This window comes from Lampetra fluviatilis, chromosome 43 (genome assembly GCF_964198595.1).
Source record: "Lampetra fluviatilis chromosome 43, kcLamFluv1.1, whole genome shotgun sequence".
Taxonomy (NCBI): Eukaryota; Metazoa; Chordata; class Hyperoartia; order Petromyzontiformes; family Petromyzontidae; genus Lampetra; species Lampetra fluviatilis.
This window is the reverse complement of record NC_136317.1, coordinates 7815864-7833187: the sequence shown is the minus strand read 5'-3', so window position 1 is coordinate 7833187 and position 17324 is coordinate 7815864. Positions and strand designations below refer to the sequence as shown.

Here is a 17324-nt window from a genome sequence, read left to right as displayed (position 1 = left end):
AGCAAAGCGAACTCATGGATCAGAGGACAAACACAAATTAGAGACATTGACTGGTATCGCATTGGCAAATCATTAGGAGGGTCGATGGCCAGTGGACGATACTGACCGTGGAATGATGGCCGAAGAAGAGAAACACTTCCAAGAGGACGAGCACATTGGACACGAAGCTACGAACGTGGCAGATGTGCAGGCGTGAGATGGACCGTGGCATCGCATGGCCGCAAAGGCTTTGAACCCAATAGTGGATAGAGGATGGCTGAACATGGTATAATCGTTGGCCACCACGTTGGGATTCTCCGAGCGAAGCGGTACATTAATTGCTCGAGGTGCTAGCACTCTTTTCATGCCGTTACGAGCAAATTTCATAATTTGCCTCCCGTTTTATCTCGTTATCGAGGACGCACAGCGCTCGGAGTGATGCGGATACTTGCTGCTGCGCGTCGCGCTTGGCCGCTTCTGTGTGCCCACGCCCCTCTTTGTCCACGAGCGTGTCTCTATCTCTCTCAGTCGCAAAGATCGCATGGCGCGCTCTCGTTTTATTCCCGTGTCGGCGTCCGCCCGCGTCTCGCGTGCGGCCGCGTCCGAGTCCCGGCGCCGCCAGAACGCGGCCGGGGCGACAAAGTTCCGCTGAAATAATCAACGCGCGCCGATAATAATCGTGTCACCGCGCTGATGTCCGCCAACCGCCTTTCCCTGTAAGGCAATCAAAACTTCCAGCTGATCCGCGCGGCTCCGCGACATCGAGCCGTTCCGTGCAAAAAATAAAATTGGACGAGCGGCTATAAACCGGCGCATTCTTCCGAGCGAGAGCTCAATAAGATAAACAGGCTTCCTGCCTAGGCACGGCGGATCAATGCGCCGGATCACAACAGTCGATGCTCGCCGCGTGGAAGGCTTCTCCTCGTCGACGTTGTTTATATTTCTCCCTTCCCGGTCGTCACCGCGCCTTCGGCCCGGCGCGCGCTCGGGGGGGGGGGACGGCCCCCCACCCTCGAGCACGGAGTCCTCCTCGGATGCGGAGTTGGGGCTGGGGGGGTGAGAGGGCTCTCGAGACACAACGATAAGCATCTCGGTGACCTGGCGGCGGGGGGTGGGGGGGGTCACCACATTGACAACAACAACAACAACAACAAAAACACAAGCAAACAAAAATGGAACGCGGCAATGAAGCGAGTAGACATCGCGAGAGAATGATTGGCACCGCGGGGCCGGGCAGCTGTGCTTGCCGCTTAAAGGGCACGACGCGTTTCCGTGGAAATCACAGCATCACGTGGCGCGCGTTGTGACAGAAGTCGACGCGTTTGACATGCGGGAGGGTAGGCAGGTCAGCTGGCTTACCAGGCAATGAACACCCCCTCGTGAACACGCAGGATGACACAAACCTTCACACATTGCACAGTGGCACCGCGGCCTGTAAAAAGGCGACGTTTCAGCCAACGGGCGTTCTTCACAAGGACATGGATGTAGAATGGTTATATCTGTGATGTGGGGCGAGTTGTGAATGGAAAATACGACTACGTATTTCTTGACGGGCGTGTGCTGAATGAAGCAGGCGCGATGTCCGTTTTGGGCTCAGTCGTGGGGATGGTTGTGGGTGAGTGAGCGAGTGAATAGAAGAGACACAGGGAGTTGACAATTATCATCGTGCAGTCCGTGCCGGTAAGACTGTCATCATCTGAACACGAACACGAGTGTGACTCGGCTCTAGGGCAGTCCTCAGAGGGACTAACCTTAACTCGCGACCAGGTCAGCGACCGCTGATAATTTTTTTTTTTAAAGTGATTTTCACCACTCATTATTCAGGATGCGAGGAGCGGTGGCGCAGTAGTTAACGCGCTGGTGTGGTGTGCAAAGACCAGCACTGGGGAGACAAAGGTGGCCAGGTTGGTTCTGGCCACACGCCCCCCCCCTCCTCCGTGTGCCATCCCGGCCCTCGTAAAGGTGCTCGCTAATAGCACTTGCCCCAAGAGTCGGTTAAGTGAAACGGGGGGGGGGGGGGGGGTCTGTCTCTTGGAGTGCCCATCGGCTCGTCCGTTTAAGGAAAAACTGCGTTCATTTGGGGCATCACAGTCGCATAGCAGTTTGTTGTCTAAGACAGCGGCTCACTGCAGACTCGTCCTACCTGTGTACGGCCCAAGAGAAGCCGCAAAAACAAACGCACACAATATGAGGCCATGCGCTATAGCGTCGTTGGTGTTGTTATTGCCCTGGCTTCGAGTCCACGTGCGCGCGCGCGCGCGCAGCGTGGGGCGAGGGATTGAGGTCACTCGCGCTCGTCCTCTAAGATTTGCTCTTCACAGAGCTCTAACCGTGCCATTACAAAGATCAAATAATGACCCCTTCGCACATTCTGGTCCAAATAGCACGGCCCTCGTCCTCCTCGATAGGCGCCCGCGAAAAGGGGACGCTTGTGTGCACACGCGCGTGTGTGTGTGTGTGTGCGAGGTGTGTGTGGGGGTGTGTGTGTGTGAGGTTTGTGGGAGATGTGTGTGTGTGTGTGGTGTGTGTGTGTGCGAGGTGTGTGTGGGGGGGGGCGTGTGTGTGTGAGGTTTGTGGGAGATGTGTGTGTGTGTGGTGTGTGTGTGCGAGGTGTGTGTGTGTGGGAGGTGTGTGTGTGTGTGGTGTGTGTGTGTGGGAGGTGTGTGTGTGTGCGAGGTGTGTATGTGTGGGGAAGGCGTGTGTGTGAGGTTTGTGGGAGATGTGTGTGTGTCTGGGAGATGTGTGTGGGAGGTGTATGTGGGAGGTGTGTGTGTGGTGGAGGTGTGTGTGTGTGAGGTGTGTGTGAGGTGTGTGTGTGAGGTGTGTGTCTGGGGGGGGGAGTGGTGGCGTAGCGGTTAGCGCCCTGCGCTACGAACCCGGCTACCCGGGTTCGATTTCCGCTCAAGGCCAACACCAGTGGCGATTATCTGAGGTAGCCTTGTGCCTCCCCTACGTCGACTTAGACTTAAATTAGTTCCTGGTGCAATGAGTAAACATCAAATTTGGGGGGGCAAAGGCGGCCAGGCGTGGTGCTGGCCACCCTCCCATCGTGTGACATTCCGGTCTCATAGGTGCTCGCTAATAGCACTTGCCCCAACGGTCCGACAAGGCTATATTGGGGGTCTGTAGCAGTGCGCACACAGGCACCACGAATGCCAAAACGGTTTAATTCGCGCGGGAGCAAACGGTGACGGCACAGCAGCGCGTGGAATTATTTGCCCACTACCAGGGTCACTCGTTAAGTTTTTGTAAACATGAGGCTCGGCAAAGCCCCTCGCCCTGTTTGCAAGTCAACAGAACAGCTGAAAAACGGCCACACAATGTGTATAAACACTCGCCAATGCCGCAATATAAATGTAAATCCCTCGAGTTTCACTCAACAACTGCACGTGTTACTCGTGCGCCGTTTAACGCAAAACTCATTTGACGATTTTGCCGATGCTCGTGTCTGTGAAACAGCTCGCAGACACTGCCCGTGCCGCTCGTTCGCCTCGTTCGACGCCGTCCGTTTGTTGGTGGCTTGAGGATGGCTCTCGGCCAGGGCGCTGCGTGTCCGTGTCGAGTCGCCTGGCACCGGGTTCACCCGGAATCTCGTTCCCACTCCTCGCATCGGATATCGCGAGCCAAGCCAAAGCAGGGTCGGGCGCAACGAACGACGCGTCGGTTCGTTGCGCGGAGATAACTCCGCAAGGTCAAGACCGCGCGTCGAATGGCAAGAATTGGCGCCGATGTCGGTGGCTTTGGTGGCCCGAAGCCCTTGCAAGCGGTTCGTCACTGCGCGGCCCCAGCCTAACAGCGCTCCCAACGTGACGTCGGAGGAAGATGGAGCGAAGCGTTGGGCGCGCTCTGGCCAGGCCGCCTTGACAAGTGGGAAAAGTGGCTTCGAAACGCGAAGAGGCGTTGCGCGTCGCCCGTGTATCGAGCGAGGCTGCTTCTGATTGGCCGCATTAGTCCCCTTTGTGTCGCATCGAGTGGCCCAGGTGTGCGCCGCCGCAATTTCCCGCGCACGTGGGCGTCATTGATTAGCCCATTACGGAGCTCCTTCGATCAACATCTTGTTCTGCCCCCGCTTGGTCAATGCTCAAATTTGCATCGCCGCTCTGCCCGGGGTGCTCAGCTGGGCTCCGCTGCGGTGCTCGGCGCCTGCAACTGCGTCCCATCGCGAGCCGGGCATCGGCGTGGGACATCTGGAGTCTCCGAGTCGCTCTGGATTCGCTCCGCCGTGCCCCTCGTGGGCAGCAGAAGGCACCGCGGTAAAGCACGTGACCTCGCTTCCCCTGCGTCCGCCCCCCCACCACCACCCACCTCCACGAACACGCACTGACCAGCGTGGTGAAGTATGGTCAAACGACCCCCCCCCCCCGAGCCGCACGGCGTGAGGAGGGCCTGGCTCAGCAGAAGGGGTGGGCTGACGAGGGTCTGGGCACGCGTCCTCGCGCCTTGCGACGATCGCCACCTCCCAGGCGTCGCATCGTGGCGCAAGAGCAGCGGCCCCCCTGCCCCCCCCCCCCGGCGCTGCGCTTCACTCCGTCGCTCCGCCACACGGCGCCCAAGAGCAAGGAGTGTAATGGGGCTTCCCCCTCATCAACATCACCCCCCCACCACGACCACCTCCTCCCACCTCTTCATAGCCCGGCGCCTGGCTCCCTTTATCCCGCCGGTCATGGTGCAGTTGCACCGCCTGCGCGCTCGATAGCGACGCCACCGGTGGACGTGGCCACTGTCATTCAGCCTCCGCCTCCTCAATACCTGGCTTGCTTTGTGAGACACGATGGATGTCAGATTCCCGTGATTGCGCGTTTGCACGCTCCGATCCTGTTAGCGTTCGACTTTTTGTTGTTGTTCATTGTTCTGTAGGATTTTACATTTTAATAACGTTCATGATTTCTAATTCATTTCCTAACTAAACCCGGGTGTCTGTGCTTGCGCGATAACATTCCTGGCCAAGCCCAAAATCACACAACTTGGTGTCGAGCAGCGCGGTGGAAATCCTGGCCACATACTAATGCTGTCATTTGTTTTGTTAATTTAACAGCCCGTGCCTGATTTAAAGTGGTAATGTTGTGCAATTCGTTAATTTTTAATTAGGGGCTTTATTTACCGTTGGACTAGAATGCATTTGTGGGGCGGCTTGCGCTGGCGCCATGAAAGCCGTTTGCGATTGCGCCGAGCAGCGGCAGGAGGAGAGTGACGACGCAGCGAGAGGCCGACGGAGCGAGCGAGCGGCGGCCAATCCCTCCAACGTGAACAACGAAAGCAGCGAAGGCAGAGCAGCCGTGACATTGCAGGGGGCATGAAGAGGGGTCAGACACAAGGGGGTCAGGGCAGGGGGTCAGCCACTGTGGGTACCATGTGGGTTTGGGTTGGGATTTGGAAAACAAGCAGACATTTTCGCTGTGGCTAAGAGACACCCACGACATTATTGGGATGCAAATTACGGAGGTGTGATTCTGCATTTGTTGACGTGTCTCCCTCGAGCCAGGTGACACAGTTCCCGGGTTTCGCGGATGGCGGGGCCTTGAAGGACACGGCTCGGGGCTGAGCCAGTAGAAGCCGGGAGCTGCGTGGAGTTAATATCGTTACAGCAGTCGCCCCGTTTAGCTAAACGAATGTTGAATGGAGTTTGTGAGCACCACATCTGACACTAGGAACCATTCCCTAGGAAGGCAGCCCCCAACTTCAACAGTGTGGCCGTGCCCCCTGGATCAGAGGGGATCTGACACAAATAATAAGACCAGAGGATCAAGCACAGGGGATCAAAGGGATCAGGGACAGGGATGAGACTGGGGATCAAAGGGATCAGACACAGGGACGAGACACGGGGATCCGAGCTTCGTACTCGGGTTAGCGAAGCCGTGACTGGTGCAGGGAGGGAGGGAGGGCACGGGTGTAGGGTGGGGGGAGGGATTAATTAATGGGCAGATAGATGGACCGATGGACACAGATCGATGGATGGATGGAATGAGTAAAGGATGGATGAATGAATAATTCATGGACTGACAGATAGACGTGGGTCAATAAATTAATAATACAGGTGGCAGTTAATAAACATCGCGGCGGGGAGGGCTCTGCCCTCCGTGCGTGCCCCCGCGCCTCGCCTGCACAGATCCCGGGGGGCACGTTGCCGTGACTGATTGGTCGAAATGGTAACGGCCTTTGAGATGTCAGTGTCCATTTTTCTAACTAACTTGTAATGTAATAAATTAACATTAAGCCGAGCCCTAATTTAAGAGCCGTAATTTTGATTTATTACGATTAGTATAAGGGAAATTAATTTATCAGGGCCTCCTCTGAAGGTTAACGAGGAGATTTTTATTCAATTTTTGTGGAAAACATCGCGCTCGTAGCGAAAAGCGGCGGCGGCGGCGGCTCGGGTGGAGATGTTTATGGAGGAGGCTGCCAAGCTTGGGCTCCTGCTACTGCCGCTTCCGCACGTGCCCTCTGCAGTGCGCTTGTTTTCACTCCAATCAACAGGAGATTGGCGGCCGTGCGTGCCTCGCGTTCGGAGCCGTGCCGCTCCGAGGCCGCTCCGAGTCCGCGCCATCCACTCAGCTCCGGGAGTTTTGATTAATGGCGGGGCACAAATGCATGTCGTCTAATTTCAATACTCAGATTTAATTTCGAATCAAATTTTTCCGTGATACGGTGCCGAGTTGCGTTTAATTTAACGTGCCAGGCACGTGGCGGCTCCCTGGCGTGTGCGTGCGGTGTGCTGCGTGAGGAATGACATCTTTGAGAAATACCAACACTTCCAGAATCCGTGCGCCCATAGAATCCAGGCTCTCACTTTCATAAAAACAATACGACAAAAAAAATCAGCGAATGATGAGGTCGACGGAAAGTCACGGAGGATGTGCGGCGATAGGGCCTCTTCTCGGCAGCGTCACAGTCCGGGGCCGCAGTTGCGTCACCGCGACAACGCGCACGTGGCTCGTCGAGGGGGCCCTGACCACGTGCATTAAAAAAAAAAACCTCTCAGACCACCGACCGGCGCCGCTGCAGACTTTGGATTTGAGAGTTGCTGTGCGGGCGGTGACCGACCAGAAGGGGCTTGGTGGAGGAAGCTGTCAGGAGTGCAGCCTCCAGGCAGGGTCGGATTAAGATTTTTGTAGGCCCTGGGGCTACAGGTACTGTTGAGGCCCCCAGTAATATTTTCAAAAGGAAAACAAAGTTAAAGAAAAATACAATTTATTTATACAAGGCTAACAACAAATAATATTCAGCATTCACAAATTAAATTACTTTTCACTTAATCCCTGGAGGCCCTCCAGCTGGCGGAGGCCCCTGGGCTTGCAGCCCCTAAAGTCCCGTGCCTTAATCCGGCCCTGAGTCCAGGCCGTGGCTTCTGGCCCTGCCTCCAGGCCGCGGCTTCTGGCGTTGTCACTCTCCCGAGGCGGTCCCTTCCCTCGGGAGCAGTAGGGACGAGCCGAGTCGCTTAGATTTTACGTTTTGAAAATATGTGCTGGAGAACCTTTTCAAAAGATTCTCGTTTAAATTCGAGGGGGCTTTAACACCATATTTAAATATCACGGACGAAAGTGATGAGACGTGGCCATGAATCAGCCAGGGGCCGATGGGGTTCGCCTGCCCTCTCTCACACGCGCATGGACCACGCCGCCGCCGCCGTTATTTAGAACTCGTGATTCATATCCCGGAAACGCAATTTGACATTCGGAGCGGCTCGGCTAACGATGCCCCCGCGAAGGCCCTCTCCGCCGCGGGCCCGCGCGGCTGATTGCCGCAGAGCGGAGGGGGGGGTGATTTTTCAGCATTAATCGGACGCGGCGAGCGCCGTAATTGAAGCCACCTCGCCGTGGCGACAACGCCGGCTCCGTGCGTCACCGCCTAGCCACGGGACCGCGCGTACCGTGCAGTTCCCTTGCGGGTGTCGATCGGCAAATAATATCACCGCGTCTGCTGTTTAACAACCACCCCTAGGCCGGCTTCTGCAAAGAAATATATTAACTTGGAAATGCATTATTCCACGACGTATGTCACGGAACAGAATTCAAAATGAGAAATTGCAGTGGATAAAGGTGTATTTAAGAAATCCATATCGTGGGCTATATGTGTCCTGAGTCAGTTGCGAATAATGCATCATCCCAGGAAGGGAACATGCAACTGGATTGCACCGTCACAGATGCGTAGCAGGGCCGCGTGTCACAGCTACCCTTGCGCGCGCCACCGCGGCTGCGAGCAAATAAAATTCGCATTGTTTCGTCGGAGAGGTCACGGGGGGGGGGGGGGGGGGTCGGCGCATCGCGGCTGCTCCGCGCGGTCGTGAGGCGCCGTTGCCTCCGTGCGCCACCGCATGTCCAGCGAGAGTCATGCACGGGGGTCACGTGGGATTAAAACAGAACCCCGTCGACGCATCTCGCTCAGCAACATCCGGCTCCATACTCGAGTTCGTTGTGTGTCGCCAGATGATCGCTCGCAGAGACCAGGATAGAGTTTCATTTGCTAGAGTGTCCGACATGGGTCACCGAAACGAACAAAGTTACAACACCAAGTACAGTAATGAAGCAAATAGAAATCAGATCAAGAACAACCACGTTACAGGGGAAAAAAATCGAAAATACTGCGCAAGCATAACAAAATATTCAATAAATCTAATTTCCCGTCGTGAAAGTCGACAAGATAAATGACATTCTAAACTGTTCATAGTACAATTAGGTTAAATAAACATTAAAATGGAATTAGGGTGATGATTACACTAGGATATAAACAGACAAGGATATTTGTCAAACATACGTATCGATTGCCCAACGAGACCCCTTCCTCTCGATGCACCGGCGCGCCCACCAAACCATCCTGCCCCAAATGCACCGCGGGCCCTTTGGTGGAGCGCAAACAGCTCCCTGGGCACGCCTTCGTCCAACGTCGCGCCGTCTCGCGCGCACAGCCGCCGCCGTTTTCACTGCAGAGAGACGCGAGTTCCGTGTCGCCGTGCCGTGTCGGATGGCTCCGAAGCGCGCGGGTTTTGTAGCGTCAAGCGAGGAGGGCCTGACCCAGCCGCCACGACGAGACCCAGCCGATCCATCCCGCGCAGCACCGCGAGACGCGCGATCCCCCCGCCGCATTTGCGCGCCTCTTTATAGAGGGAGGATTACCACACGTTAAACCGTTTTGGGTGGATTACAAGCACTTCTTTTTGGGATAAAGCTCAGGATTAGGCACTTTAAACACGAGTACAACTCTATAACCAGGGTGGGTACGCAGATTGTCGGCGAGCACGCGGACGGTGCGGGACTCCGTCGGTCTGCGCTCCCAGCAGCTCCGTGCCCGTGGCTACCGGGGTGGGTGCTATGTGCCCGCGACCGCTCGCCAGCCGTGCCGGTCACGTGCTTTACCGAGCGAGCGTCTGGAACGCCGAGTGGGGAGAGCGTAATCGCGTTTTAAAAGACATCGCCCGCCTCGTGCCGTGCACTGAAACATTTATCAAAATGAAGAATTGAGGAAAAAAATCTTTAATTTTTAATTAGTGTATTACAAACAATGATGGTTAATTACTGTTTTTATTAGTAAGTTACGAAAAAGAAAACTGCCGAGTTAAAAGGATAATTTCAATAAATAATTGCCATGCCTGTATTAAGTGGCAGCCAATTATGTTTGCAAAGGGCTTGATAATGTTCATTAATTTGGTGCCCAAATTTCTCCGGCAGCTTCTCTATTAACTTCACAGCAATATTGATAAAGCTCTAAGGCCGCGTGGTATTGTTTCATGCACAATACCCAAATGAATCATTCATTGCAACGTTGTACTGTGAACTTTTTTGCATTGCTAAATTCCTGCAGAGGATCAACCAGCAATCTGCTGTGGTGCTTGATGGCTCCATTTGAACAGACTGGCTGGAAACCAGCCATGGACTGCAAGCGAAACGCCGTTATTTTCTGAAACGGTTGTTCTGTACTGTCGTGTAAACGCAAGGGAGGGCAGGTGGGTGAACGCATAGAGGTGCCATGGAGCGGCTGTTGTGCATAAGCAGGTGGCCCAGGTAGGCAGAGTAGCTGCTGGTCTTTGACGGCTGCCAGGTGGTCCCGCAGTGGTTACACTCCTGCCGCACAGCAAGAAGGACCTGGGTTCGATTCCCCACTCGGGGTTTGTATTTTCTCTCCCAGTTCTGCGTGGGTTTATTCCTGGGTTCCCCAGTTGTTTTCCCATAGCTTAAAACAACATAATTGGTGTTGAGCACACATCCCACTGCAAGACTCAGTGTTGTTTCCTGGGTACATAGGCTAAACGTTATGACATGTTGGTCATCACGAGACAGGAAGAACCTGTGGAAGGTCTTCCCCACCTCTCTTCTTGCGACGACTCCCATACCGCGTGTCAATTTTGCCTCACGTAGGCGAGGTCCGACCGACACTCCCACGCCCCACTCCGACCGTCACTCCCACGCCCCACTCTGACCAAAACACTCCCACGCCCCACTCTGACCAAAACACTCCCACGCCCCACTCTGACCAAAACACTCCCACGCCCCACTCTGACCAAAACACTCCCACGCCCCACTCTGACCAAAACACTCCCACGCTCCACTCCAGCTGACACTCCCACGCCCCACTCTGACCAAAACACTCCCACACCCCACTCTGACTGACACTCCCACGCCCCACTCTGACCAAAACACTCCCACGCCCCACTGCAGCCGACACTCCCACGCCCCACTCTGACCAAACCACTCCCACGCCCCACTCTGACCAAAACACTCCCACGCCCCACTCTGACCAAAACACTCCCACGCCCCACTCTGACCGACACTCCCACGCCCCACTCTGACCGATACTCCCACGCCCCACTCTGACCGTCATTCCCACGCCCCACTCTGACCAAAACACTCCCACGCCCCACTCTGAACAAAACACTCCCACGTCCCACTCTGACCGATACTCCCACGCCCCACTCTGACCGATACTCCCACGCCCCACTCTGACCGACACTCCCACGCCCCACTCTGACTGACACTCCCACGCCCCACTCTGACTGACACTCCCACGCCCCACTCTGACTGACACTCCCACGCCCCACTCCGACCGACACTCCCACGCCCCACTCTGACTGACACTCCCACGCCCCACTCTGATCATCACTCCCACGCCCCACTCCGACCGACACTCCCACGCCCCACTCTGACCGACACTCCCACGCCCCACTCTGACCGTCACTCCCACGCCCCACTCTGACCAAAACACTCCCACGCCCCACTCTGACTGACACTCCCACGCCCCACTCTGACTGACACTCCCACGCCCCACTCTGACCGTCACTCCCACGCCCCACTCCGACCGACACTCCCACGCCCCACTCTGACTGACACTCCCACGCCCCACTCTGACCATCACTCCCACGCCCCACTCTGACCGTCACTCCCACGCCCCACTCTGACCGACACTCCCACGCCCCACTCTGACTGACACTCCCACGCCCCACTCTGACCGTCATTCCCACGCCCCACTCCGACCGACACTCCCACGCCCCACTCTGACCGACACTCCCACGCCCCACTCTGACTGACACTCCCACGCCCCACTCCGACCGTCACTCCCAAGCCCCACTCTGACCGACACTCCCACGCCCCACTCTGACTGACACTCCCACGCCCCACTCTGACCATCACTCCCACGCCCCACTCTGACCGACACTCCCACGCCCCACTTTGACCGTCACTCCCACGCCCCACTCTGACCATCACTCCCACGCGCCACTCTGACCGTCACTCCCACGCCCCACTCTGACCGTCACTCCCACGTCCCACTCTGACCGACACTCCCACGCCCCACTCTGACTGACACTCCCACACCCCGCTCTGACTGACACTCCTACGCCCCACTCTGACCGTCACTCCCACGCCCCACTCTGACTGACACTCCCACGCCCCACTCTGACCATCACTCCCACGCCCCACTCTGACCATCACTCCCACGCCCCACTCTGACCGACACTCCCATGCCCCACTCTGACTGACACTCCCACGCCCCACTCTGACTGACACTCCCACGCCCCACTCTGACCGTCACTCCCACGCCCCACTCTGACCGACACTCCCACGCCCCACTCTGACCATCACTCCCACGCCCCACTCTGACCGACACTCCCATGCCCCACTCTGACTGACACTCCCACGCCCCACTCTGACTGACACTCCCACGCCCCACTCTGACCGTCACTCCCACGCCCCACTCTGACCGTCACTCCCACGCCCCACTCTGACCATCACTCCCATGCCCCACTCTGACTGACACTCCTACACCCCACTCTGACCGTCACTCCCACGCCCCACTCTGACTGACACTCCCACGCCCCACTCTGACCATCACTCCCATGCCCCACTCTGACTGACACTCCCACGCCCCACTCTGACTGACACTCCCACACCCCACTCTGACCGTCACTCCCACGCCCCACTCTGACTGACACTCCTACACCCCACTCTGACCGTCACTCCCACGCCCCACTCTGACCGACACTCCCACACTCCACTTTGACTGCCACTCCCACGCCCCACTCTGACCGTTACTCCCACGCCCCACTCTGACTGACACTCCCACGGTCCGCGTCGTTGGGCCCTATGCCCTCAGGCCACTGTGGGCAGGAATAGATTTTGTTGAGTGATTCTGTAGCCATTGTCCCAGCACTGATGCAAATGTCGAGTTGGTGATGTTAACGGTTTTTGTGATTTGCCCTTTGACCGATGTCACTGGGGGTATCGATCCGCTTACATTACAGGCTTGAGACGAGGTGCCTAAACAGTGGCAGGAATAAGACAGTCGCGTGTCATGCCTCCTCGTGCCAAGGCCGCCCTTGCTACCATTGCAATTTCCCGTCTTAAATTCTGTATCACTTTGTGAACTTTAGCAATGGAACACTGCACAAAACAACTCGTGGGTCTGTAAGATTGTAGCAACGTCTATATCCCAATTGTGAAATGAATAAAAATATATAAATGTACCTTACGTGCTTTAACGAGCTTTGCGATTTGAAAATGTGAATATAAATTGTAATTGTCCTTCCTCGTGTGGCCTGCTGTGTCACGCGGCCTGCGCATGCGCCCGTTTGTCTGCGAGACCCAGGGGTCGGTTGCGTAAACAACTCGAGAACTTCATCTCCGCCACAGCTGCTGAATTGGCATCGAGTCGGGGGGGGGGAGGCGGAGACGTTCACTCGAGGTGTTGCACGCAACGGGCCGCCGGGCTCCCGGTTCTCGCCCGGTTCTCGCGACCAGTCTGCTGCCGCTACTGCATAAGCGTGCGGTTCCACCCATACCCCGCTCGCCTCTCTGCATCCGCAGGACTCTTCCAGCGAGCGGTGACCCAGAGCGGCACGGCGCTCTCGTCCTGGGCCTTCAACTACCAACCCATCAAGTACACGCGCATGCTGGCCGAGAAGGTCACGTGCAACCGGCTGGACACGCACGACCTGGTGGAGTGCCTCCGCTCGCGCTCCTTCCACGAGCTGGTGGCGCAGGAGATCACGCCCGTGCGCTACCACGTGGCTTTCGGGCCCGTCATCGACGGCGACGTCATCCCCGACGACCCGCAGATCCTCATGGAGCAGGGCGAGTTCCTCAACTACGACGTGATGCTCGGCATCAACCAGGGCGAGGGCTTCAAGTTCGTGGAGGACATCGTGGACGGCGAGGACGGCGTCGCGGCCAATGACTTCGACTACGTGGTCTCCAACTTCGTGGACAACCTCTACGGTTACCCGGAGGGCAAGGACGAGCTGCGGGCCACCATCAAGTTCATGTACACCGACTGGGCGGACCGCGACAACGCGGAGACGCGCCGCAAGACGCTGGTGGCCCTCTTCACGGACCACCAGTGGGTCGCACCAGCCGTCGCCACGGCCGACCTGCATGCACAGTACGGCTCGCCCACCTACTTCTACGCCTTCTACCACCACTGCCAGAGCGAGATGAAGCCCGCGTGGGCGGACGCGGCGCACGGCGACGAGATCCCGTACGTGTTCGGCGTGCCCATGGTGGGCCCCACGGAGCTTTTCCCCTGCAACTTCTCCAAGAACGACGTCATGCTGAGCGCCGTTGTCATGACCTACTGGACCAACTTCGCAAAGACTGGGTGAGGAAGCCCCTCCCCCTTCGCCCCCCCCCCCCCCCCCCGTGTTGAGTGAAGGTCGACCGCCTCCCGTTCGATGCCACGAGATAGGCACCCACCTCTCATCATTTAATTCATAATCATGCTCGTTCATTATAATTAAGTACACTTGGTATTTACGCCGTTTTTATAGCACAAATGCTACCGCGAACGTGCTGTGCTTTTCAGACGCGGTCTGCAGTGTTATTCGTGTCACGAGACAATTCCGTTGAGTCTCGCTCGTAGTGAACTGGTTACAGGATGCGCCGCACGCGCCTGGGATCGCCCCTCAATTTAAAAAAACGGAGTTCCCTCGTCCCGGAGCGTCGTGCGATGCAGTCGCTAGTCACGTTGACAACATATTACCCCTCGTCAAATCCGCACTAGACCTCGTGACGAAATCGCCGCTTTGGCTCCGTGTCCTCGTGTGGCGTAGCTGGGTGGCATGGGCCATGCCCTGGGGTTTCCGTCCCATTACCCGCAAGCCAGGGCCCACGCTCGGCCACTGCCCAGCCCTCCTGCTGCCACTACTGGTGCCCTCGTCCCGCCGCCCGTGCTGGGTAGGCAAGGGGGCTCGGGGAGGGGGGGGGAGTTCAACTACCCACCCGCTACCCCTCTCCGAAAACGAAGCGTCTGGCAGCCAGAACACCAAAGCAGAGAAGCTGTTTTTGTTACATTATGAAAATGTAATCCGTGTTGTTTTTTCTAAAGGTGACAGGGCAGAGCTAATTTAAAGAGGGTACTCTGGGGATAGTGTGACACATTCCATGTACCATTTGCCAACTCATTGCAATGTTATTATTATTACTTTTGTTGTTTATCCAGAAAAGCCTCACTGAGTCTCAAGACTCAGTGAGGGTCCTGCCAGATTTTTTGAGTAGGGGCAATGTTGTTAATGTGTGATCCCAGTTGAGTAATTTTCAGATGGATTTCTTTCATCATTGGGATGTTTTGGCCGATACCCGTTACACTGTGTGCGTTTTTAGTTATGGGAGGAAACTGGAGAATGCGGAAGAATGAATTAACTTGTATTTATGCCATGCAGATCCCAAAACCCATGCAGAACATAGTGACAATGTACAAACTCCACACTTTAAAGGCACCCAAGTCGGGATTAGAACCCAAGCCCTCTGTATGTATGTTAAACTTATTTCGCACCGTACATAGCCAACCGTGCTAATCGGATATGCAGTGATGCACTGCCGCCTGACGCACTAACCCGTACCATGCACACGATGCACAACCCGATGCGTTAATTGTGGCGTGGAGCCGCAATGCGCTGCGCCATCGTCTCTGCCATCCACAGGAGAGGAGGCCTCTCTCTCTCTCTCTCCCAGCTCACGTGACCACCGCCAGCGGCCGTGGTTGTAAATCACCGCCGGCCACGGCGAGACGCGGGCCGTGAAGGCGGAGATTTATTGCCCGAGAGCTGCAGGTCGCCGGTCGTTTGTCAAACTTCCGTCGAGCCGCTCGCTTACCGAGCGGCGCGGCGGTGCCGAGCAGAGAGGGCCTCGCCGCGGCCCCGGGAGCGCGGTCGGCTGGAGGCCGCTCACCCGATTCGGCCGCCCGCGGGCGCGCGAGCGCTCATGCGAAAGCCGTCCCCTCCCCGTGGAGTGAGAGCCGCGGCCCCCCCTCCCTGCGCCGCGGCTTCTGCCACTGCTGTAGTCGGACCCGTCCAAAGGGCCCCGGGGTGGCCGCTCCATTTCGCCATACCCTAGGGACGGATCTGGCTGTGGTTATTGAGAGCGCAGGCGGAGCAACTGCACCGGAGCCCGTGGGCCGGAGGGTCCAGATGTCGTGCTACAGTTAATTTTGTACCAGTTAGGGGCAATTCTTCTGAGCCACGAATGTTCATGGCAGATGGATTGAACGTCGCGACCACTGTCGGGTGCTTCTGTTACCCCTAGAAGAACGCGGATAACGGGATTTATTCTCCATGCTATTCTTATCCCTGAAAAAAAGATGATAGGAGTGTTGTGGATAAATCAGGGGCTGCAGAGAAGACTATGGATAGGGGCAGATTCACCACCCCTGATATGGGGCAAAACGAAGGTGAGTGTCGTAACCTGTCCTGGGTTTCCACGGCGCGGTGTAGGGGCGGCCCACTCCGACCGGCGAGTGGCCCCTTGCCTCCCACAGCCACAGGTGGACCTTCCTTCTTGCGCTGGCACGCCGAGCATCGCCGAGACGTTTAACAGCATCAGCGCTGCGGCATTTGTACCCTTCCGAGGGATGGCCCTTAACAGATCGCAGCTGCGGCGCCAGACGAATTTATTTAAAAAGAAAATCGAGTAATTCCCGAAGTTAAAACTCTCATGGAAAAAAAGTTTAAAGCCTCTGCTATCAGCAAATGGGGTGATGGGATTAGTATTTCGGGGCGTTTGTTTGGCGGACGACGGCACGCATGATGAGTCTTATCGTTAGCCCAGTGGCGCACCACCGAATGGACATGCCGCTTCCCAGTACCTGCGATGCAGCGACCGTGGCTTTTGTGCCCTGCCACCCCTCCCCACCCCCAACGTGTCCTATTGAACACAAAGGTTACACTGAATGGCATGGCCTATAGGCCACAGATGGCTTTGTCGTGGCACGAAAATAACACGCGGAGAAGGGAGGCGAATGAGGCTCTCACTCTCTGCAGATGAAAGTCGGCGGCGGAGGTGTTTGTGGCTGTAATGGGTGAGCTAAGCCATCTCAATACCAAGTAACAAAACTCATGTACTTTAATCACCCAGGAGAGCCTCGCCGAGTCTCTCCTTGGTAAATAAAGTGCATTAGTTTGCCATGTAGGAGGAAGCCCGAGCACACGGAAAAACCCCCATGTCATACGAGCGGGCAACAGATAAAGCTCCTGCCCACAGAGATTCAGGGATGCGTCGCTGTGCTCCTGGCCACCTCGCAGCCTACAACACCTGGTATTCCCTGCCAGCCACTGATCCAAGTACGAACCAGGTTCAATTCCGCTTAGCTTCTGAGCCTGGTATAAATCAGACACATTTTGGATGATGTGGTCAAAGGGGAGCCCAAGCAGGATCACTTCTGGGACCGCGGTCCGAGATGTTTCACTTTCGGTAGCTCCCACGTGGTGCCCTCGTGGTAAGCACCCATGGTTGACTCGTGTGATGAGAGGGGAGGGTTGGTGGCAGTGGCGTAGCCGTCGAGTGTGCAGGCAGGGCAACTACACTGGGGCCGGTGTACCGGAGGGACTTGGGCTCCCCGGCCTAAAACTAGAGAGTGAGGGCCGGCGATTG

At 56.6% G+C, this 17324-nt stretch overlaps 1 protein-coding gene across 5 annotated transcripts in view; it reads left to right on the top strand.

The window, feature by feature from the left end:
- The window catches only part of LOC144947085 (neuroligin-4, X-linked-like), a 175720-nt gene that overhangs the window by 147699 nt on the left and 10697 nt on the right, over positions 1 to 17324 (top strand). For all 5 annotated transcript variants that reach the window (XM_078876272.1, XM_078876271.1, XM_078876273.1 and 2 more), the window contains one exon: positions 13269 to 14058. In XM_078876272.1, coding sequence (XP_078732398.1) covers positions 13269 to 14058 — 790 coding nt within the window. The remainder of the gene's footprint in view (positions 1 to 13268; positions 14059 to 17324) is intronic.